Genomic DNA, 23,209 nt, shown 5'->3' on the forward strand with positions numbered 1-23,209 from the left:
GTAAATAAAGCTAACTTCAGAAAGCTTACTTGCCTCAGCTCAGCAGATTTTGGACATAAAAAATCTTATAAACTCTGATTTTATATAGGCATTTGTCTGTACCTATACAAATAAATACACAGCAGTGTGTGTGTACATACACACACATATGCTTACTTTCATAAGATTCTCCTCTTCAGCCATGTCAGTATGGGGGAATGTCTATTCTGAAGAGTCAAGCGTGCTGCACTCTTTTGTGCCCCTATTCTTTTAAATTTGCATGCAAGTTTGAGCAGGGCACCTGAAGTGCCTGAGTTGCTCAAAGCAGCTCAGAACAGAATTGAAGTAAATTTTGTGTTCTTCATAGGCAGGGAGATAGTTAACAGGTTATAATTGCCAAGAGTATGTCAATGGAAACTCAGAAACAATGGAACATATAAGGAATAAAACACAGAAGTTACAGGGAATGGAATTTGTTCAAACTGAACAACGAAAGAAGAACTTTTTTTTTTTGGGCAGATCATCAATACTAAAGATGTGGCATTCTTAAAATGTCTTGATATCCAGTTATGATATCCAGGACTATTCACCCAGTGCTCTACTTGGGCACACATGAAGGGAAGAGCTAATAAGAGAAGAATTTTCGTTCGATGGTGGGAACAACTGCATGACGATTAGCCCCCACCCAACGTGGGATTCCATCACCGATCAAGGATGCCCTGGCACATGCTGGGGCATTACATGCTTGTTGAAGTCTCTCAGCTTTTATTAATTAGATTCCTGATAAACGTAATAAAATCCCGTAGCAGAAAGCCACACTGCTCATTCCTGAAACATATGAAATCATTCACCATTTTATGTACAAGTTTTGAATTACAATTTTCGACTTCCCATTCAAAAAAAAAAAAAAAAAACTGAAAAGCCTGAAAAGAAAAGTGTTTTTGGTAGAACTGAACAGTATACAGAAGCATACTTTCAATTACACAGTATCTTACATAACACATACTTTAACAAAAAGCAGAGCCTGTTACCTTTTTGAGAAGGCAGTGCCCAGACAAAACTAGGTATTTCACCTCCATGATCAGAGCAATGGCTATAACTGGACAAAAGAGTACATGAGAAGTTTCCTGAATGCTCCGAAATAGTTTAACAGAAAAATAAAAGTACATTTGTAGACAACTGTAAAACAAGAGCCTTATGAAAATGGTAAGTCACTAGGAAAGGTAAGTTGTTAAAATCTGCTTAGCACAAATTGCTACGTTCTACCTTTATAGTTTTTTATGATATACAAATTTGCCCACACAGAACACTTCCCTAAGAAATCAGGGCAAATAATTTAATTTTTTGGTGGAATTAAGAAAGGGCTAATTTGAAGGCAGAAGGCCAAACTCCAAATTCCCTTTGTACGTCGTAAGAACAGCAATACAACCTAACTATTGAATGGAGCCGAGTTCCACAGTGTATGGTAGTACAATACTACTTTTACAATCTGAGACCCTTTTTAATGTAAACTTTGAAAAGTCGTAAGCAACTGTTAGGAACGACTTTTGCATTATGTACCAGTAAGCTAGTGTTGCACTCACTTCCCTTATTCAAATTTGCCACTAAGTGACTTCTCACACGTAACACTCATTTATCTTAAGCATGTCCGTTTTATGACAAGGCAAACCATAAAAACCGTCCTGGGAAATGATTTTGTGTATGTAATTATCAACCATGCATCTGAAGTCAAATATTAGTATTTTTTGTTGCTCTACTTCATGCTTAAAGGTATGTTTAAGCAAGCTGCCGAACACTCACTGTGTCCATTTTGGTAGATGGACAGATGTACGCAAACAGCAATGCTTTGGATAACTTGTGCTATTCCTAATACTAGAGTTATTTTCTCTGCCAATTACATTTTGCTATAAATATGCGTGCCCTTAAGTTGATCCTGATATCAGTTTCAGCTAACTAATCAAATTATCTGCTAAGGTTTTGGGAATGATAACCCTTCCTTTATTTAAATAAAATGAGGGAAGGGTTTTTAAACTCCCAAAGCTTTCCCACTAATTGATTTATTTTCAAGACAGAACAATACTGTTCAGTAAACTGTCCTTCATCTTTGTTGTTCATATATAAGCACAATATTATTAATGCTTATTATCAGGTAGGCAGGAAGGGGAAGAGAAAATACTGTGAGATTTTTACCATTAATATTTTACCAAGCTCTGCTCATGGGCTCCTATGAACAATCATTCATTTTACATAAACATAAATCAAACTTTGGACTATCACTATTTTGAGGACTCAGCAGCTAAATTCAATTCTCTGTTTTCCTTTCGTAAAAGAGTGTTATTAAAACCCCACCCACAAATGAGTATGCCAAGAGCTTAAAAATATAATGAGAAATTACTGCTTGCAGAAGTGCCTCATTTTTGTACCAGCTAAAAGTTAATTCATAATCCAAAACTAATGTAAACAAGTAGTTATTTTCTCCCATATTATAATGGTAAATAACAATACCGATCGTTACATATTCTGCTTCAATTCATCAAATGCAATTCTTCAGTCACAAAGGCAGCAGGCATTCTGTGATGGGCTTGCTTGGAACCATGTTCACATAAGTAGAATAACTGAGATTCCTGAAGGAGATCTAAGCCATTTCCCTCATTTTCTTAATAACTTCCTCTATATGCATACTCAACTCTCTTTCACACCCTTTTCTCCCTACCCAAAACAAACTTATTTACATTCATGGTGAATATTTGTCAGCAAATAAGTTGTAAGAAAAATCCAATAAATGACATTAAGGCAATGAGTTTATAAAAACTTGCCTTAAATTGTTCTCTCAGTTTCCTTCCAAAGATGCTAAAAGGACAAAAGCTTTAAAGGTTTAAAACACACTTTCACAGATTTTTGATTCTTGCTCTCCTTTATCCAAGAGACCAACTTTGTCCAGTGAATCACCTTCATAACTTTTGCCCAGTAACCAGATGAAACTACATACAATTCCCCCCAAGAAAGTAAAGAAAATACAGCCTTTTACTTCAAATATTTTATGAATGCAAGATTACAAGAAACATATTAGTCAAAATGCAGGGCTATCAAGCACTGAACCAAGGGTGTTGGCATCAGTTTGACTACCATTTTGCATGTGGGAAAAAAATACGCTAAGTCTACAGGTAAAAGGCATCACTAATGCATCATGAATTACTCTGGTCAGCCAACATCATCTTTGCAGCTTGGTGCATGTTTAAATCCTGAAAATAACTGCTATTGTAAATCTGTTTGAGATGAGACACTAGAACAAAACCATTCTTAAACAGGAAAGTTTTTGTTTTGCTCTTATCGAGGTAACACCAAAATCTAAATACAAGATCTTACAATTTAGCAGCCACTTTAACACTTGTTAGGCTAGCCTTCACACAACGAGCATGCATACAGCCACTGTTCACTGTACTTGCTTTAAGTTGAGGGCTGTTGATTCAAGTCACTGTCATTGTTTTCTCTCCTTATTTGATTAACCTGTTGAACTGAATGTCTACCATAGGAAAAGGAAAATTAAATGATGTTATAAGTGTAGCAGACAAATACAGACCACACCAAGAAGCTAACACTCATGAGTTGTCATAATAAAGGATAATAAAAAAAGTCAGTCTTTTCTGTGCATATTTTTCATTCGAAAGGTCCCAGGGAATCATGATGTGCCTGGCCGTTTCTGTTGCTGATTTCTGATGACCTCTAATTGTTTTTTGCATTGCTGATAGTAAGTTGAGAGACTTTTGTTTTCATCTAACAGCTTTTTATGTTCTTGTACCAGACGGGATGTATTTTGCTGGTCTTTTTCATCCTGGTCCAGTTCCGCTATTAGTTCCTGTCTATAGTTTAAAAAAAAAAAAAAAAAGTCATTGTCACATATATTCTGCTTACGTTTGTGTGCAGACAACTTCACATGTTTAAATCATTATTTGATTATCAGTCTGAATTCATGGCCAGCGATATTTTGTGCAAAGAAATTAGTTCACAAAAAAATTCTTATTCTCTGCTGTAGTCTGAAGAAAAGTTCTATTTCAAATCAAATCCACACAGAACCTTTCAAATAGCTGCAAACCACAGTCTCAATCTCTAAAATTATCCCTCTTATGACAGCTTTCAGATGTAATTCTACAGGTTACATTATAGCACCTAAAGATCCACACAGATATTCATAAATAGACTCAACTCTAATTTTGCTTAACCACATGCATATTTAAAAACTTAAAACTCAAAAGGCAGAACTACCATAACTTTGTTAACTTTTCATTTGAACATTTTTCTATTTGGAGCTGAACTTCTTCAAGCAGTGAAAAGCAGTTCAGGGAGACTATTTTTAAAACTGTAATTTCAGGTAATTTATGCAATAAATGTTCAATATGTTTTTAGCAACCATTTTTAGGGAAACATTGTCTACTTTTGTATCTTTTAACTTCAATAAAGCAGTTGCAGTCCTGTTTTTTCATAAATTGCTCTTTTCCAACATACTAAGTATTTACAGATCGAACATTTAAAAACACTTTCATATTTGCAGCTACCTCAGAAATTCTGTTATCATTTAATCATTTAAATGTTCAAAGCTGCAGTCAAACGATTCTGTGCTGTACATACTTTCTCATAACTCTGCTAGAGCAGAAGTTGTTTGACTCCTGGAAAGAGCACTGCAGGATTTTTTTTTAAACTTTTCACTGAAACATTGTTTGGCATTTAGAGCCGTACTTTTTAAAGCAGTCAAAACCAGAATGAGACAGATTATTTCTAAAACTGTCATTTCAGTTAATTTATGCAATAAGTGTTTAGTCTGTTTTTAGCAACTATTTTAGAGGAACAAACACATGGATAAACCTGCTAGAAATTATCCTACAAAACTGTTGTAGCAAATAGAACACAGTTTGTTTTACTATTTGTTTATGAGGTGACAAGAAGGCAAACAGCCAACAATGTTTTAGCAACAAAATAGCAGAGGAGAAAATTAATCATGTTAATTAATTGTTGCCATATGGTTTGTATTACTGTTAAAGAAAACTTAAGTATTCTATAAAGGCTGAACTAAAACAGCATTAAATACACTAGTTACCATTTCAGATTATACTACTTTTTCATTTAACACATAAGGGCAACTATGTTCTGATTAAGAAAAACAACCTGGCAGAAATGTGCACTCAAGACTTTCTGGAAAGAAAGAAAAAGAAGGAATCTGAAGTTAAGAGAAATAACAGTACTGAAACATAAACCCATTTTCACTTAACTTACTGATCCTTAGGAACAACAGAAATAAACAAAACTATGAATTTTAGGCTAGCTTCAATGCCTCCTAATGAAGTCTAAGAATTCTAATTAATAATACTTAATAATATTTGGGCGGAAAAAGGTGTTCTCAGAAGGCTAAACTGGAAGTCGACAGCTGACAGGAGTTTGACCATACAGTAACTCATTTTTCTCCATTGTCTGCTATTCCTACTGTACAAGCTATTCAGATGCACCTATTTTTCTCATTAGCTATTCCACAAACACAAAGATGAGCTCCTCGTTAACAGTCTCTTGCCTGCAGTACCTCAGACCACTGGTGGGCAACATACTGGATATTTTGTCTAGCACGGGAATACATACCATCTCTCAGAACTGCTCCCTGACATCAGGAAACAGAAGCGAAGGGAAGCAGGACACAGCAGACTGTATTGCAAACTGAACTTCTGATTCAGCAATAGCTTTGGCCCCTATCCGACAATACATGCAAACGCTTGCTTAACTCATACACATATGCAGTCCTACTGAGATTAAAAAGATGATTTCTAGTGCACAGGGGTAAGAATGTCTTTTAAATATTTGTTTTAAACTCTTGGTAAAAAAAAAAAAAAAAAAACACAGGACGTGCATTGATATTACTGTTTTACATGTGATCAACAAAAGCCAGATATAAGGTAAAGACTAACTGCCAAATGAGTTAACACTGAGATTTTGGCCACAATTCTGTACTGCGTTATCCAAATGATTACAATGGGAATCTTTTCCTGGACAGTGCGTGAAATAAAATTACAAGGTTCTTTAACAGAGGAGATCTTTTACTTGAGATGATGTAAATATTACTGGTATGTTACATACACAGATGTGACACACTCTTTAAAGCAGAATTCATCCAGAAGGAAAAGCCTGGTGTTGATTAGAACTTTCAATTACGTGCTCTGAACACATCATCCATGGTGAGGGGTTCAGATTAAGTCTACAAAACAGCTACTTTCTATGAAACGTTACTTCAGAAAGCCAGAAAGAATGCTCTCAGATAAACGATTCAGTGTAAAAGAAACATAACAAGAATAGAAAAGGTTCAAAACCTTTCACTTACTTTCTCTGCAACAGTAATGCAATTTCTGTCTGAACTTTCATATACTCTTGCGCCATTTTACAGTGCTGCTCAAACACAGCCATAGATTCTTTGGAGTTTGGGCACGGTGCTAGAGGCTGAAAATAAATCAGACATGTTAAAAACTAATCAACTGATAGCTCAATAAATAGTGTGTTAGAATGCGTCTGCAATATTTATATCAGCTTTCAGAAACTAGTAAGCTTTTAAAAATAAGCGTTAAATAAGCTGACTCAGACCTCAAACCTGCAGTTATTAATCTAAATCTTTCTTTGTTACAAGGAAAGATAATCAGGGTAGTATTTGATTATGCTCAGAACAAATAAAGCGAATACAAAAGCTTGACCTAATAACACCTAAGTAAATAATGTCTTACTTTGACAGTTAAACTCAGATTTGATTTGGTTTTAGAGATTGTATTTCCCAGGGCTTGTTTTTAATAGCTTGATCAAATCTGAGTCAACCAATCTCAGATTACATGATATATTTTTTTAGCTTTGGTCAAAATTTAGACAGGATATAAACACAGGTAGACATGTGACACTACGCTGCAGCTCACAATACATGCACTAAAATGTAATGCAAAAGAAGCATCTAATGAAGTATATATTTATTACCTGTAACTGATGATCTAATGTAAGATATGCCATTGGGATGGAGTTATCTGACCCATTGGTCTCTGTAACAATACCAAGACATTTTTAACACAGTTTCACAATGAGTTAATCTGAGTTTTAAAGGACATATACAAAAAAAATACTGAAACATTTCACAAATATATACAATCTGAATGTGGAAAGGCAAATGGCAATATCAGTGTTTCAATCCCAAGGCAGATGACTTCATTTGTTTTTCTGATAATGTTAAATGAGAACTTCAAATGTATGGTCTACCACACCAAGAAGAAATAAAGATTAATGTTATCATTCTACATTTCTAGAAGCCATGTAACAGCACACAGATTTAAGAAAAATACTATTTTTGTACAGTTTGCAATCTTGTTCTCTGTTTAAAAAAAAAAAAAAAATTGCCATTCCATTCTTGTTTATGAAGGATCAGCCAGCCAGCCCGTGCATTTAATGATTTTAAAATTAGAAGCTATGCAAACCAGCTCTGCCAAAATAAAATAAGCACAACCCCCTACACAGTTTTGAAACCTACTCCCTGTGAGGATTGTAAATAACTTCCTCACAACATGCTCTAGGGCATCTTCTTTGCTCTGTAGAGATACTTTGTGGGTTGCAAGGAACCCAATAACCAATCCATCTCCTGGGCCTGGCTGCTCTCGTCTTACACTGCAGTTCCACTGGGTTTCTCTAGCTCTTTCATTCCAAATTTAACATGTTTCCGAATTCTTAAAGATCTTATCTTTTGGTAACCCACAATCTGGGGAGCACAAGGTTACTGTTAATCTTTAAGAAACACAGGAGTAAAGATACACTGAGGAACTACTGATTTCATAGCTGCATTACTTCTACCAGAGGATCATATGGAGGAGGGTAGGTGGGGAAAAAAAAGGGGCTGCTTACCCATACCCCAAAAGCACCTGCCACACAGTAGTCGTGGTAGACAAACTAAGGTGTTGCCCTCAAAGACTACGCTATCTCCAAGAGCAGCTTCAAAAGGAAACAGAAATAAGAGGGTGGGAATGGAGAAACAGTGGTTAAGTGTATGTTTGTAACGTAACTGGAAGGTGGTAGAGAAAAAACCTAAAACCAGAGACTTAATCACCACAATGTCTTAAATCAGAACAATATAAAAGTCCTTCCCTACATTAGATAATTGCCACATGTGGCATACTGCTACAGAAAAGGAATTATTGCAATGTTACATCAAGACATGCAAAATACTTCAGATTACGTTCTTGAGCGTTTCAGGTCTGTATCAGAACTGTAACTTTTTCTGTGATTGTCCAGATTTGACCTTCTCCTTCTTTTATCATTTTGCTTCATTAATTTAAGTGTTCTCCCTTTTACAAGAAACAGAAATTATTTCTCTGTTTAGAAATGAAAAACAATCCTTTGTTCACGGACTGCATGAACCTAATTTGAAAAAAATGTGTGTGGCACGTTCTGCATTTTTTTGAGTACAGGTGAGGCATTTTTGCGTGGAAGAGAGTTGCCACAGTAACGGATCTGACTTTTAATCTAGTTCTGTGCTGCGGTTAACGCCAAAGACTTGGGACACGCTGCCTTTGCAGGCGCACAGTGTCAGCAGCTCTCAGTTCCCAATGAACTATTGATTCAGCTCACGCGTAAGAGCTTGCTTCCGTGTGAGGCAGCAATTCTGGTAAGTGCGCACCACCTAAAGGAACTCAGAACCTAAGTGGCACAAATAAGGACACAGGGTAGGCTGTGGCAGAGGGTGAGGGGTTTGGGAATTACGTGTTACAAGGCATAGAGTGCAATTATGAAAAGTGGTAATGGACAGAAAGAAGGAAGTGTGACAGCAAAATAGGAGAGGATGTTGTCCTCCTCCCACTGAAATGGGGGAAAAAAGAAAAGCACACATCTTACATACAGGATCACCTTATATTTGCTTAAATATATGCTGAGGCAAAAATCAGTCGATATGTGAGTTGTCATTTTGCAGTTGGTTTACAGGAAAAGAATGATGGAGTCTCATCAGCCCAAAGATGAAACAGATCACCAGCAAAAGATTTCAGGATTTAAGGCACTGCAAAGTATCAACTAGAGACTAAGATCCAACATGCACATTTTCATAGCAAAAGTGTAATTCTTGTTTATATTCTAAAAAGGAATTTGTGGAGTCCATTGCTTTAATGCAGTCCAGTATCAATCCTTTTCACAATGATGTGCATCATGACTTTTAAAATTGAATTCAACTAATAAATTACATTCGCTCTTCAGCATATTTCATAAGAAGTGATGCGAATGTAAAAGTATTTGCATTTACAATTTTGTAAACACACTTTTTATATTAAATCATTAAAAAACAATGTTTTGTGTGCAAATGTGTACTTTGCATATGCAAAATTACAACACACAAACCCAGAATTAATTTTTCTAGCTCGTACTCACCTAAGTAGCACTTCGTTCCAGAAGTCAGAGCAAAGAAAGCTTTATCTGTGCGTTCACAATACAAACGCACAAGACTAAAATGCTGCAAGATGTCTACTCCTCTCACTCCCAACAACACACTGCAGCCAAAAACTTGTGCTCAAAGATCTGCGCTAAATAGTAGCATCACTGTATATGAACAATAATTTATTACCAGCAAAATATTGAAGTTTCAATGTAATTCAGTACAACCTACATAAAAAATTCTTATATCTAGTGTGCAAAACAAAGCAATGATTTAATAATTTAATTTAAGCAGTACTAAAACAGACAGGCACTTTCACTGCATATTTTTTATTAATTTCTAGGTACACAACAAAATCAAAAAAATATTTCTTTCTTTTTACAGACTAGAAGTGAACTAATGAACAAAGGATTACCTGCATCATCAGGTGTCCATGGGTTACGAGTTGGCTTTTCAGAGGTTGGTCCCGAGGTAGTGATCATTCTCACACTAGGACTAGATGACCTACTGCTGTTTCTACTCTCCTGAAATGATAAAAGACGACAAACTGAAATGACAATGAAAACCAAAAGAAGATTGCTCAAAGTGTTCATTTTACATAACATTATTAAAATAACAAACTAATATGAAGAAATCTGAACCTGCAGTCCCATTGTGTGTGTGTGTGTGTGTGTGTGTGTGTAAAAAACCTAAAAGCCTTTTATCCTGAAAGCATTTCAAATAGCTTGATAAACTTTACATGCATTACAGGGATAATTTCACCCTCATTTCTGCTCTATCTGCACACGAAAAGAAACAGATATGATTTTTCTATTCAGCATAATGAAAATCAATGTTGAACAACGACATTACATCTAACAATTTTCAAAACTGTTCAGTAAAAGCTAATCAGTTCTGTAACATAAAGAAGGAATAAAGTTCATTTCCAATGCTAATCCATAAATGACACTGCATTCAACTGAAGGCAGTACAGTTTTGTAATTCTGCACTAGGCTGTAATGTATTAACCTACGGTTTTTGTTATGATTCGCATGTTGACTCAGAGGTTGTATGATTCATCTTCAGAAAACATGGAAAAGTGTTTAACCAAAAAGAATAATCAATTAAAGCAAGGACATTAAAACAGGAGGAAACTCTCTCTCCTAAATTAAAAACTAAAATAAAATTCTGTAGGAACTTGTTCTATGTACAATCTGGCTTCTCAAATCCTTTTCTTTCCCAAAGCACAGACTCTAATCCATTAGACTTTGTTATTCTACCTAGCTTCCTTTTCAGAATTCTTATTCACAACAGATATTCTTATATTTCATATATTCTCTCACTGACATAAAATTAACACAGTAACAGATTTTGGACTGTAGACCTTGCCCCTCAAGTTTTGCAGCAAAAACTGTAGTCAGGAGAAAAGATGCTATTAAAACACAGCTATTTTGAGTGTGGTGTGTTTACCATGAAATAATTAATTACATATTCCTATTTTTTTTTTTTTTGAGTGAAGTACTCAAATATACTTTACCTGGAAGCTGGATGTCTTTATGGTTTCAATTTCCAAATATTTTATCTTAACTTTGATTTTTAGAAGCAAAGACTTCAGTCAGTCAAGTAACAATCCAACAAGAAACATGATTCTACACACCGACATATCCATTACTTCAACTACATTAGAATACGTTTCTCCTGTAATTGCTTCAGTTAAAGAGGCTAGGAAAACACACAAACTGCACACACGAGACCTCTAACGGTAAATGACCATACTTTCTAAAGTGAAAGATCTTTATGAAAACAATATTTTAAATCTACTAGGTAAAACAGGGAAGTCAGAAACATGGCTCAATTATTACCTTTTCAGAGCTTTAAAAACTGTTTAAAAAGCAAACCTTATTTTGCAGCAGTTAACACTATTCCTGTGCCGATGATGAACATATTTTAGTCTTGCTTACTTATGCAATGACAAAATGTTTACAAACATAAGGTATTCCACTTCAGTACAAATAATTCTTAATTATAAAAAAGAAATGATGTTAATAAATAGAATTTATTAATATACTTGCTTAAGCTATTTAATCTTCCCAGATAAGTTCAGTCTTCAATTGCTGAGGAAACTCATACATGCGAGGGCATTCTGTGTTGTCAAAGGAAAGACGTATTCTCATAAATACAGAGAGTAAATAACAAGAAACTCCACGAGAACAAAGGAATTGCCAAATTGGGACAGCAATGTATCCATTAGCCTTGCATTCTTTCTTGGACAGAGCCGCTGCAAGCAGTACCAAGAGAAGTAATTTCATTTTTATTAACCATTTAATGTTTTAGTTTAGAAGTCAGAAACAGGGCAATACACTATCAGTATTCTGTAGAAATTTCCAGATGGGATGATACTAACTACCAGGACAACTGCATTAGGTATTCTGAAGAAGCTTTTGTGTTGAAGTCTTTGTTGACATTAGGAAGGCATGTTAACTGTTTACTGCCAGTGGGATAAATACACTTAGCTGATGTGAAAGATTATAAGATTAAGTGGGCATATTTAACAGTGCACAGTAATGGATATCAGTTTTTTCCTTCAAAGGAAAAAAAAATAGTTGCATATCTATAGTTGATGGCAAAGGGAACCTGAAAAGTACTCTAGCTGAAGCAACTTAGCAAAACCATACTGTACTAGACTGTCTGCTGAACGCAACTGTTTTAATCCATTCACAGAATAAGACCACTTCCTTGATAATATTTAGATGAAACTACTAGAACTAGAAATGAAGGATTCGTATGTGAAGCACATTTACATAGCATCACAAAACCTAAGGGAAGTTCCCTATACTGTCCAGCTGTTTGGTTATCATGTTTGAGTTTGCGTGTTGAGCCTGATGCTTTAGGCCTCCTGGAGTCCCAGGAGGCTGCAGCCACCTTCACTGATGTCGGCCCCTCTGGCAGGCAAGCCACGACTATTCCTTAGCGACCAGTTTCTGTTATCCTTTCATGGATAACTTTTCATCCTTGCTTCCTCCAGATATCTCAGTACCCTCGACAGACTCTTTGCAGAACCCTCACCTCGCAAGCACTGTGTATTAACACTTCATTTCTTCAGCTTCCAGTAATAGTTGAAACAGGTTTTACGCTCGTTACAAAATTCAACCTCCAGTGCAGCTAACCTACAAAGGCTTTGAGGGATGAGAGAATCGGCTAGGCAAAATAAACACACTTCCCCTTCTCCGTTTTCTCACTTTTCCTGAATGTCTTAAGGCAGTTCTCCTAGGAACACCAGGATTTCCCACCTTCCTTTCCTTTCTACACGTGGCTTTGCTTATGGGAGCATGAAGTCTTCTGTCAGCTCCTTCCCACTGTCTCAGAAATTACTGATGAAACCCTTTTGCTTTATTTCCTTTGTCAGGGTACTCTCCGATCATTTTTGCCAGGTCACCAAACCCATGTTATGTTGTCGGCTGCTTAGTTTCCATCTCTCAAAGACATACACAGTCTTGAGAACCTGGCTTGCTCTGAGAAAGGATTCCCGCTTTGTCTAAGAAAAGCCTCATTTTTCTATGGTTAATTTAAATGGGTAACCAAATTAAAAACAACAAAAAATCATTGCTACTAGCCCTGCCTCCTCATCTTCTGTGGATTTTATCTTCCTGTGAAAGAGGAGAGAAAAAAAGAGTGCATCTGTGACTAACTGCAGAATCTCACTGACAGAATGATTCATTTATATAATATTAGATTCCACAAATTATCTCACTTAACTTGCAGGCATGTGGGCACATACATACAGACCTTGCTTCTCAACTGTCCAATACAGTACGTGGTTTTCTTAATAAACTATATTTTTTTCCACCTCAAAATATACTGTAAGAATTATTAAGGTCCAGCACCAGTTGTTGCAAAAAACTCATCAGCTTAAAAGAGATATTAAGATAGTCCTAGCGAAGGATGGCATACCAAAAAATCCCAATCCCCAGCTAAAAAATACGTAGGCAAGGACACGGGTATCTTACTAATCATCTGATCACAACTTGCAGTTCTTTCGGGATTATGCCAAGTATGTTTCTCAGTATATTTTTATGAAATATCAAATTCTGGGAAGATGATTCTATCCAGTCTAATCAGCAGGTTAGCTGTGAAAGTTTTTATGGCTGCAGTTTGGAGCCTGCACATTTACTTCTATGTTACCAAAGTGTTTAGGCAAGAGAAGCAGTATAACCAGGGAAATACAGGACAAGTCAGTGAGGTTTTAAAATACATGTACAGGCAAATGAGAAGATGAATCACTTCAGTGGAAAAAAAAATATTTTATACTAAAAAATGAGTAGAGTATCACAACATATGCATGGAAGCGTATGGAAACATAGTATTTGACTGTAGAGAAAGGATAGCCTCAGTGCTGCTCAGGTCACTTGGAGTAAGGTTCAGTTTAAGGTCACTAAGCACTACAGAAATCTGTGAAAAACTGGACTTAATGCATATGTATATTTTCAACACTGAGCTTCTCCAGGATGGCTGGTCCAATGCTGGAAAACTAACTGTCTTTGTACATTTTCCTATCTAAGCTCTTGATGTAAAAGTAAAAGCTGAGTAGTACAACCATCTGCAAAGCACTGTTGCTGTCTGTTGTTGATAATATCAGTAAAAACAATACCGGAAAATAGAAAATGCCTCAGGCCTCAGAACACAATAAAAATAGTAGTCACAAACCAAAGAAGCCAATGTATAAATACAGTTCTTGTTTTCTAGCCGCCCCCCTACCTATGGCTGCTAAAAACGAGAATACTACTTCTTTCGTGCGTCTCCAACTTCTCCTGGTGCCATTTTAGCTTACGTGAATAATACTCAGCAAGTCACAGATGCTAACTCTTGTAATAGTATACAGTCAAGAATAATCATAAGATATGCAAGAAGGTGAGATGTTAAAGCAGGGAGATGAGAGTCTTGGTCTACGTTTTCCCAGCTAAGCACCCCAACCCCTTCTCTGGTTATTAAGTCCAGTGTTTCTCTCCCCCAAACAAAAAATCCATTCTGAATTGAAAAAACCCTCCTGCTAAAAAATGCCGTTTGTAACGGAATAAGTTTATATTGACACATTGGCAATTTCCTGAAAAACAAATTTAATACAAATATTTCTGATGACCTTTAGTAACCAAGCATTTCAGTGAAATGGTGTAAAAAACCCCACACCAAACAAAAAAAAAATCCTCAAGCAATCATTAGACTTTGAGCTGGATAGGGGCAAAACGGTAAGGGGATGAGGGGCAAGAACGGAAGCACACAGTGCTATGGCAGATCAGCGAAGAAGGCTATGTGGAAGAGCGGGTGTAAGAGACTGGAATGTAAAGAAGGATGTTTGCAACGCAGAGAGGGGGGGGGGGGCTAGGGAATTCCTGCGTTAGAAAGGATAACCTATATACGGTATGGTGCATATGGGGAGATAGGATAAACCCATGAGAGCTAAACTAGTTGCAGATGAAGTTTTTCTCCTTTGCCTAGTAGATTGCTTATACGGATAGCAGTTGAAGATTTTTAATAAAAATTCAGGGGGAGGAGGACCAGAACTACAGAAACCTATAAAAAAGAACTCTGAACCGTAGAAACTACGTCTTTTGCCATAATACATCGTGCTTGCTTTTCTTAAATTGATTTCTGATTTTTTAAAATATATGTATCGACAATTAGAAGCAGTTTCAGCACTTTTCTATCTCTTCTTATACCGAAAAGCAAGGTGCAAAAATTCATTATTTTATTTATGTAGATAGCGCAGAAATGTCCTCCAAAGTGCATTTTTCATGCCTTTTAAAATGTTGTTTCCCAGATTTTACCATAGCGTTTCCAAAACTGTATAAGACAAAAGAAGGTAATTGAAACTCTTTCACTTAGATTAATATGTGGGATATCACAAGTAGGAAAGTAAAATGTGACACTTGTACTTCTATAGAGCCTCGTCAGAAAACGGTGAGGTTATCAGAAGTTTCCCGTATCCTCCTGGTGACAAGCATAATTTAGCTAGAACATCTATACAACTAGCAAAACAGCTTTCAAAGAAAGGTTCTGTAAGAGTTAAGATTTGAAGTAAATGCTGAAGTAATATAACGTTTTCAAATTAATATTAAACATTCCTTAAAATGAACAGAATTTAAAATTTTATAAAAAAGCTACACTTAAATATATTTATACAGCAAACAGTAGAACTGACTGACTTGGTATAACTGACTAGCTGTCACTGATTTTTTCCCCCTAAGTCTTGCCTAATTTTTGTTTTACTGTTAACTGAATAGGCTAATCTAGTTCTCTACTAAATTTTCCAAATTCATTTATTTCTAAAAACGTGCTTTCTTTAATGATATTATAATGGATTTAAGAGTCATTCCATTATTTTCTGAAAGATGTATATAGTAAGCTGAACTAATAATGTCAGGGGTTCAATGAGGTTTCCGTGGCTACCACGCTCTACAAAATTAAAGGAGGATCAAATGTTAATCTCCCTGATAACTACACGCCCCTAGAATTACCACCTATTTTAGTTCATTACAGTAGGATGTTTAATATGGAAACCTGATTAACCTGATGAATACGCTAAGCATTTTTCCACATCCAAATAATAATGGGGATCTCAAAATTGCTAATTCACACTAATGACCAAATATCCTCTAAGAGTTACTGAAACAGACAAGGTAGTGATCAAACCACAAAATAAACACACTCAAACTAAACATTAGCTGTACTTTTCTCATTTAAGATGTCTGCAGTTAATTGCAATTTTATACAGTACACCACTGTATCTGTTACTATGGAACTTAAGATACCTGATACAAAGCTATGTTACTATAAAACATCTTACTGAGATAGTGATTGTTCTGTAAAGAATGACAGCACCCTCCTGTCCACCTTTTCAAAGAAATTGGAGTGATTCTACTAGAAGTCACTTTTCAGTTTTCAGAGATCAATATTATACATTTATTATTAATGTACATACTTTCTATTTTTATGCAAAAAGTGAATATAATCTATGCAGAAACGCTTCAGATAGTCCTAAGTAGTAATTACAACTGTTTGCTACATACAGAGAGGTGAAAAGGCTTTCCTGCATGACATCTGCCTGAAGTCCTACTAAGTGGCTATATACAAACCATTTGTATACAAAAGGGATATATGCTGCACGTGAGCTACGCAGGTAACACTTCTCATCTAGAAACTCATTCATAGACTACCCGCGTGGATTCCACTTTAAGTGCAATACAAACAACGCTCCATTCTGTCCAGCTAAAAGATCCCAGGTCATCCGCATCATTTCTACGTTAAGTATGAAAGGTGAAGAGTTACAGATCAATTTCCCCGTGCAGATTCACGGCGGGCTTTACCGAAAGACAAAGAAGCTTTTACCTGACTGGATTCTGTTCCAGCAACACTGAGATCTTGAATGGATCTGCGCCTCTGCTGTCCGTTTCCTGCTGGGAAAAAAACAAAACAAGCCAAACCAGTGAAATCTGTTCAGAACAAAATAAGAAGGGTGAGACTGTGGCAGAGGAGCTTGGAATTTGTACAAATCCACAGAGAGAAAGTGAGAGAGGGGGAGAGAGAGAGACAGCTGCAGAATTTTAACTCAAAACATGCTGGCCTGTCAACAAAAAGTATACCCTAATACAATAACCACTCCTACCACATGAATAGCTCCTGCACTCTACTCCACCATCTTCTGTCACATGTATTGGACCAGGCTTAGTACTCGGGGCAGGAGCTGATGACGACATCTATTTCAAGTGCGTTACGTTATGGGGATTTCTAAAAGCTAGACTGCTAAGATAACACGCTGCCAGCTCTAACCTGTTACTCTTTGGTATGCTTAAGAAACATAGCAAGGGCTTCTGCCAGCGTTAGGCTTTCCTCGCTAAAATAATTAAGAAGTGAAAGTGCTTTCTTCTGGTTGAAGTGTGAAAGCTCTCTGTCTTCTTCATATGAACAAAAACATGTCCTAAACTATGTCCTATTCCCATGCCCTAAAAAGTGTGAAAAAGGAGACTGTTCAGCTAAACCGCATCTTGCTGTCAACCTACCGAACGCAATGCTGTAATCTTTTCCTCTTCTCCTTCCACCTGTTAGCAATTATCCACTAGTGACAGCTATAGACAACAGCTCAAATTGTAACACTGACACTCAAAGGCATTTCCAGGAAACCAAGTCTCCGCAAAAATAAAGTAGATTATGCAACAGAACCTCCCCAATCACTTTGATTTTTATTGCTGTGATTGTTTATGTGGTCTCTTGAGAGCAGGTCAGCTGTCCAAAAGGAAACACCAGAACGGCCTGAGTAACAGCTGACAATGCTCAAAATTCTTGGTCTTAGATCTGCATTACGTAACTTTTCTGCTAGCGGGTAGCATTCGAAACACGTACTACGGCAGTTGCAGCCCCTGGCCCCCACAGTCCTCAACAGTCAGCACAGCTCCCTCACCAATGGCTGGGAACAAGCACCTAATTTTTTAGCTTCTTGGATTTTTCTTTTTTCAGTATCATTTCAGTATTACTTCACAGCCTTTCTTGATAGATGTTTTGATTCGTAGCAATGACTACAAAAATGTAAAACCGTTTACCTAATGTTAACTCATCCCTTTTTAAGGAATCATAATTTAGAATTCTAAATATCAGTTACTATCGCATGTAGGAACACACTACTACAAAGCAGCAATACAAAATACCGTGTCACTCTACCAGTTTGTCCTGACATTCAATATTCTAAAATCTCCAGAAAGCACTGTGAGAAACAAGCATATCAGTACACGGAGAAAGATTCTAGAAAGGGAAAACAGTCTTTGCTTTGCCTGTAAGTGAATTTGAATTGCAGCTTTTCTGTGGCCTTGATGTTTTGCTTCTGAAATTCAGAGAACGTAGATACTTACCTAAGCAACTATGACTCTATCGCGTTTAATACCTCTTCAGGAAGATATTAGAGATCATGTGAATGACAAAGGTACGTCAAAATTTTTGATCTTGTTCGCTATAAAGTAAGTACTTGACCATTTTAAAAAAAGATTATACATTTAACACAATTATGTACTACAGATACTTCATCCGACTGCCATAGTTCATCTCGATACTCAAGATACGGATGATCCACCCATGACTGACACAACAATTATGTGCACATTTCATTCATCAACACTGTTCTAAAATTAGCCCAGCCAAAAAAAGCCTGTAAAAATATCTGAAATTCTCATTTCAGAGTAGCAACATTTGTGAATTTAAAGAACCCGGCACATGTGTTGCTGAAATATTAGATCATGGTTGCCAAAAAGTTAAAATAATCAGGGTGGGGTGCACAAAAGAAAATGCTTTTGGAGAAGAAAGGGAGGCCAAAACTATTGTGTGGTAATAAATGAACACCTTTACATGAAAAATCTTCAAATTAGTAGCATGAGGGAAAGAGCAAGCTCTACTAGACAATGCCATTTGAATTAGTGTAATTACTGCAGACATCTGGCAAATAGCTTAGACAAAGCAGAAAGAGATCAACAAACCAACAAATACTTATTGCTCCAGATTCAAGATTAATTTCAATTGAAGAATATAGTATACACCATTAAATCTTTATTTGAAATTATTATTCCTACTTCTCCATGCTTTCCTTGTGTGGCTTTGGTCTTGTTCTTACCTCTACATCCATTTAAAACTTAATTTTTCCTCTTTGTAAGAACTATAACAATTTTTTTAAACGTCAAAAAAAAAAAAAAAACAAACCCCAAAACCAAACCAAACCAAACCAACAGCATTATGTAATATACAGGTGCACCACGTCAGGATTGCAACAGTCTACAGGATTTTAAGGTTACAAATCAAAGGGAATCCAATCACACATTTGTTTTGAAATGGCAAGCTTTAATGAAAAGAGCTCTGAATGCCTCATAACCATCTGAAGTAACGGAAGAACTTTTTTTTCCAATACAGTTCTAAAAAAAAAAGGTTGAAATGAGCTAAAAAAATTTCCTGTGGCAAGGGTTAAAAATAATTATACTGAAATAGAAAGATACCCTACGAAATCATACGCCACTTATGATTCAAATGTTTAATGTAACATAGTTCTAGAAGTCCTAAAGACTCAGAGCATTTGTAGAGTCAGGCTTTCAGCTTTTCTCAGTGTACCTATCTTGCAGGTGAGAGGTACAATTACTGGAACGTCCAATCTATGTTCTGTTTAGTGAGACATAAACATATAAACTGTAAGGGTACAATGGAAGTGCAGCAACAGAAAAAAAAAAAGGACAGGTAGGAGAATGGGAGAAGGGAGGAAAAGAGGCTCAGAGGAAAGTATCACTCACTGAAATATCTAGGAGTCAAAAATCAAGAGAAATAACAACGCAGTCATTAGGGTCTTATACAAGTTTGAGGCTGCAAAGTGTTACTTGTAAACGGTAATTTTAGATGTGTTGACAAGAAAATATTTGAACTGCTAAGGTATATATTCTCTTCCATTCATTTCCTTTGTTCTATTTTATTTTCCTTTCTGCACTTTCCCTTTTTTCTTCCTCCAGCTCTTTCTTCCTTTTCTCACAATATATTCTCTTCCTTCTCGCATTACTCTCATTTCACTCCTCACCTTCTCCCCGCTTACTCTCTCCTTGCTGCTTTAAGATTCTTGCATTAATTTTTCCCCATAAACATCACAAACATATTTCCTGGCCTCAAAACAACAAGCTGCTTGACACACACAGACACTGCTTGCTCTCCTCTCGTTACACTAGTAGTATACTGTTTGCATCCCTTCAGCCAAAGTACAAACTCAGTCTCCGTCTTCTAGCTGTCCTGTTCTCTCATTCAGATTCTCTCTCATTCCTCTTTCTTTCGATTTTGTGCTTGGGAATCTTCTCGGTTCCTCCTTGATCATGTTCTCCCTTTCTTATTCATGCACACTGCTCCCAAGCCCCTTCTCAGCCAACACCCTTTTCGGACTTCTGTAAGAATCAAACCTCACTTAGACTGCAGCATGGTCAGTGAATGTAATAGTGTTAGTAGACGAAAAGGATAACATTTAAAAGAAATGAAGATAACTGGCCTGAATTCCAGAAGAATGAAGTGATCTGGGGAGACAAGGGTGGGATTTCTGGCATATACTGGTTTTAAAAATGTATAGAAAAGCTATAGACTAAAGCATCTATAATTCCTATGCACTATCTAAAGATACTCAGCAAAATGGCTCTATCTTGAGTAATCATTTATGCAGTGTCAATGCTATAAAAATCCTACAAGTCTGTGTGGTACCGAGTTTTACATGACAAGATTACAGACCCAAATACATATATACACACACACACACACACACACACACACTATACTTTCAGGTACCCTTGCTAGATGCTGCTTGACTGATTTGCATCCAAAAGGTGTTCTGTTTATCTGTCTTGACCATACTACAAACTATATTCCCACTTTTTTTCTTTAAACATGTGGCTATTTAAATCTGCAGTGGTTCCTAGGGTTTTATTTTACATATATATATTTTTTTACATAAAAGAAAACGTTGGTGTGCATTATCTATGCTATAAAGGAAAGGAATACTTCACTTGGCTAACTTGTTGCACATTACAACCACTGAAAGGTCCTCTACCAAACTGTTAAGACTAAAGACCTGCCTGATTTTTAAGTTTTGTATGCTAGTCACAAAACACAGCATCTTAAGTGAAAGAAAGTTCTATTCACAGTTATTTCAAAATATTTAGAAAGAACAGCAAATATACAGTAGAAAATTTCTACTCCCGGAAACATATTACCCTCGAGCTAATAACAATTTACATTTTACAACCTAAGCAGCATAACCAGTTCATGGACGAAAGGAAACGTATTACAGAAAACAATGAGAGCAGATGTAGCACTCATACTTCTAAAATAGCCCTACCCCAAAGCAGCTGACTCATGGGAACATGCCTGCGTGGTGCCCCGCGCTCTCACGGAAGCAGCTGCTTCGCCACGTGCTCTGCAGACCTGCACGCAGCAGCAGCAGTGAGCGTCCGCGCTCACGCTGCGCCGGGGGCCGCGGGAGCGACGCGCCGAGGAGCCGGGTATGCGGCAGAAAAGCAGGTAATGGGGTGGGAGCCAGTCTCGGTCCCGGTTCGGGGATGTCAGAAGTGTAATTAGAAAGGGGAAAGTGTGTCAAGAGGCCAGGATTCATGGCCGTGCGCTGAGGAGGGAACAGAATGAGGTGAGAAATGGGCTACGTTATATTGTCTTAATATTAAGAACTGAGCAAGGAGCTTTTGAGAAACACCGCTTTAAGTATACAGCTACATACAGTTACTTTGCTGTGCAGATAATCACCATCCCTTTCGCATAATAATTAAGCTCTACTTTAAGAATAGGAAATGTTCTTTTTTTCTGGCCCTGTGATTCGTACTGGAAAGCTGTTCTGACAGCTGGAAAGCTCTTAATATACAGTCCAGACTTATTTGTAGGCAATTTGCATCTTTCTTCCTTAGTGCCTATACTGTCTTTTAGCTTAAGTAGTTCTCTTTCCCTACTCTTTACCTGCAGATTCATTTGTAGAAAATAATTACTCATCTCCCAGCTTTCATTTTGTGGGCTTAAAAAAGCCACACTTTTTTAGTTTCTTCTTCATGTTTTCCATATTATCCTAGTTCCATACCATTCTTCTTGCTACTATTTCAGAGCGCAACTATGTTTCTTTAATACGGCTGACCAGAACAGTGTATTGTATTCCAGATCAGACCACCAAGGGCTACTACTATAGCATTAATGCTTTTTAAAAATATATTTCCTGGAAAGAGACCTCTGGAAGTGAATCCTAAGATTTCACTTTTTTTTTTTTTACGACGACATCACATGAGTAACTTATTCTACCTTGGATTCATTTGCATGCATATGCTATGGTCCTTTGCAATCAGTTCTACTAACAAGCTCTCATCTTTAAAAGGAATTGTTGGCTGCTAGTCTTTCACTCTATGACCCTGAATTTTACCCTACTTCTATTATTTTTCAGTCACAGTACAACTCATCCTATGTGATACTCCAATCCATTTCTTCATTAATAGCAGCTCCTGATAAAGCATTAACAGCAAATTTCATTGGCACTCATTTAAGGCTTAAATTCCTTAAGAGTAACCTTTGAGAAAATTTGTTCACGTTTGTTCCAATCCTATATACTCTTCTAATTCTACAGGTTGATATCTCTTGTCTATCTATTCCAAATTCGCCTTAGAATTATCATCTTGTCAAGTTCAATTAATAATTAAAACAGTCCAGATGAAAGGCATCTAACTGAGTCCCCTTGCTTGAATAAGATAGACCTCAAAAAAGGTGTCAGATATGTTTGGCATAACCTATTTTGAGAAAACTACATGGCATTAAGTTTCATTGACCTTTTTATGTTTAATTTTTCTTCTCTAAAAGTCTCAAAGCTTTTTTGAAGCCTCGTGTACTGTTATAGGCAGACAAACACGGTAACAGGTGCCCAAGCAACCTCTAGGGCATATTTGCCACGCTCCCATCACTTACTGACAAGGCCAAGCTTGACAGATCTCTTCAGAATGAGGCTTCGCTTTCTCTTCCCTCGCTCTCTCAAGACCTCCTACGTGTCACGGAAGGCCAGGACTGTTTGAAAATACAGCAGAAAGCTATACGGGTATAATTTCTTGCTGCTTCATTAGTCTCAATGCAAAACAGATTTTGTTTTCACTGGTAAGTGCTGTATTTCCCTGGTAGCTACTTTTTGCCAGCTACTTTTTGACGTTCTATGTTTTTATACATAATCTTGAATAAAGCTATTTGAAAAAAAAAACTTTTGTGCAATGCTGTATCTTTTGCATTCCACTTTGAAACACAAAA

General features: G+C 36.7%; 1 protein-coding gene across 9 annotated transcripts in view; it reads right to left on the bottom strand.

Annotated features, from left to right (window-relative positions):
* Positions 1 to 817: 817 nt before the first annotated feature.
* MAP3K7 (mitogen-activated protein kinase kinase kinase 7) overlaps positions 818 to 23,209 on the bottom strand; it is a 49,878-nt gene continuing 27,486 nt past the window's right edge. For 3 of the 9 annotated variants that reach the window (XM_068937809.1, XM_068937815.1, XM_068937806.1), the window contains 6 exons: positions 16,763 to 16,830; positions 9,816 to 9,924; positions 7,885 to 7,971; positions 6,973 to 7,034; positions 6,338 to 6,453; positions 818 to 3,839 (listed from right to left, as the gene is read on the bottom strand). In XM_068937809.1, the coding sequence (XP_068793910.1) occupies positions 3,659 to 3,839; positions 6,338 to 6,453; positions 6,973 to 7,034; positions 7,885 to 7,971; positions 9,816 to 9,924; positions 16,763 to 16,830 (623 nt within the window). In that variant the 3' untranslated portion in view covers positions 818 to 3,658. The remainder of the gene's footprint in view (positions 3,840 to 6,337; positions 6,454 to 6,972; positions 7,035 to 7,884; positions 7,972 to 9,815; positions 9,925 to 16,762; positions 16,831 to 23,209) is intronic. The other 6 variants (XM_068937810.1, XM_068937808.1, XM_068937812.1 and 3 more) reach the window with 3 other exon arrangements.

Source organism: Struthio camelus, chromosome 3, assembly GCF_040807025.1.
Source record: "Struthio camelus isolate bStrCam1 chromosome 3, bStrCam1.hap1, whole genome shotgun sequence".
NCBI classification, from domain to species: Eukaryota; Metazoa; Chordata; class Aves; order Struthioniformes; family Struthionidae; genus Struthio; species Struthio camelus.